The 240-nt window shown below is 47.5% G+C and overlaps 1 protein-coding gene across 1 annotated transcript in view; it reads right to left on the bottom strand.

The window, feature by feature from the left end:
• The window catches only part of BDV59DRAFT_16942 (uncharacterized protein), a 3,595-nt gene that overhangs the window by 450 nt on the left and 2,905 nt on the right, over window positions 1–240 (bottom strand). Inside the window, exon 3 of the mRNA XM_073688242.1 lies at window positions 55–167. Within this exon, the coding sequence (XP_073549082.1) occupies window positions 55–167 (113 nt within the window). The remainder of the gene's footprint in view (window positions 1–54; window positions 168–240) is intronic.

A 240-nucleotide genomic window follows, 5' to 3' on the forward strand; every position in this document is an offset into this window, starting at 1 on the left:
CCATACTCTGCAGCCCAGGATAAAGGAGTTCGGTGAAACCGAGAGTCCTTAGACTCTACATCCACCATTCCAGTCTTAAGAAGCAGTCCCACAACTTCCTTATGTCCATTCGCTGCAGCTAATGATAGGGGAGTTTTACTATATTGAGACTTCGACTCTATATCCACCTTTCCAGTGTCAAGAAGCAGTCTCACAACTCCCTCATGCCCATACTCTGCAGCCCAGGATAAAGGAGTTCGG

This window comes from Aspergillus ambiguus (assembly GCF_047715705.1).
Source record: "Aspergillus ambiguus strain CBS 117.58 unplaced genomic scaffold BDV59scaffold_11, whole genome shotgun sequence".
In the NCBI taxonomy this organism is placed as follows: domain Eukaryota; kingdom Fungi; phylum Ascomycota; class Eurotiomycetes; order Eurotiales; family Aspergillaceae; genus Aspergillus; species Aspergillus ambiguus.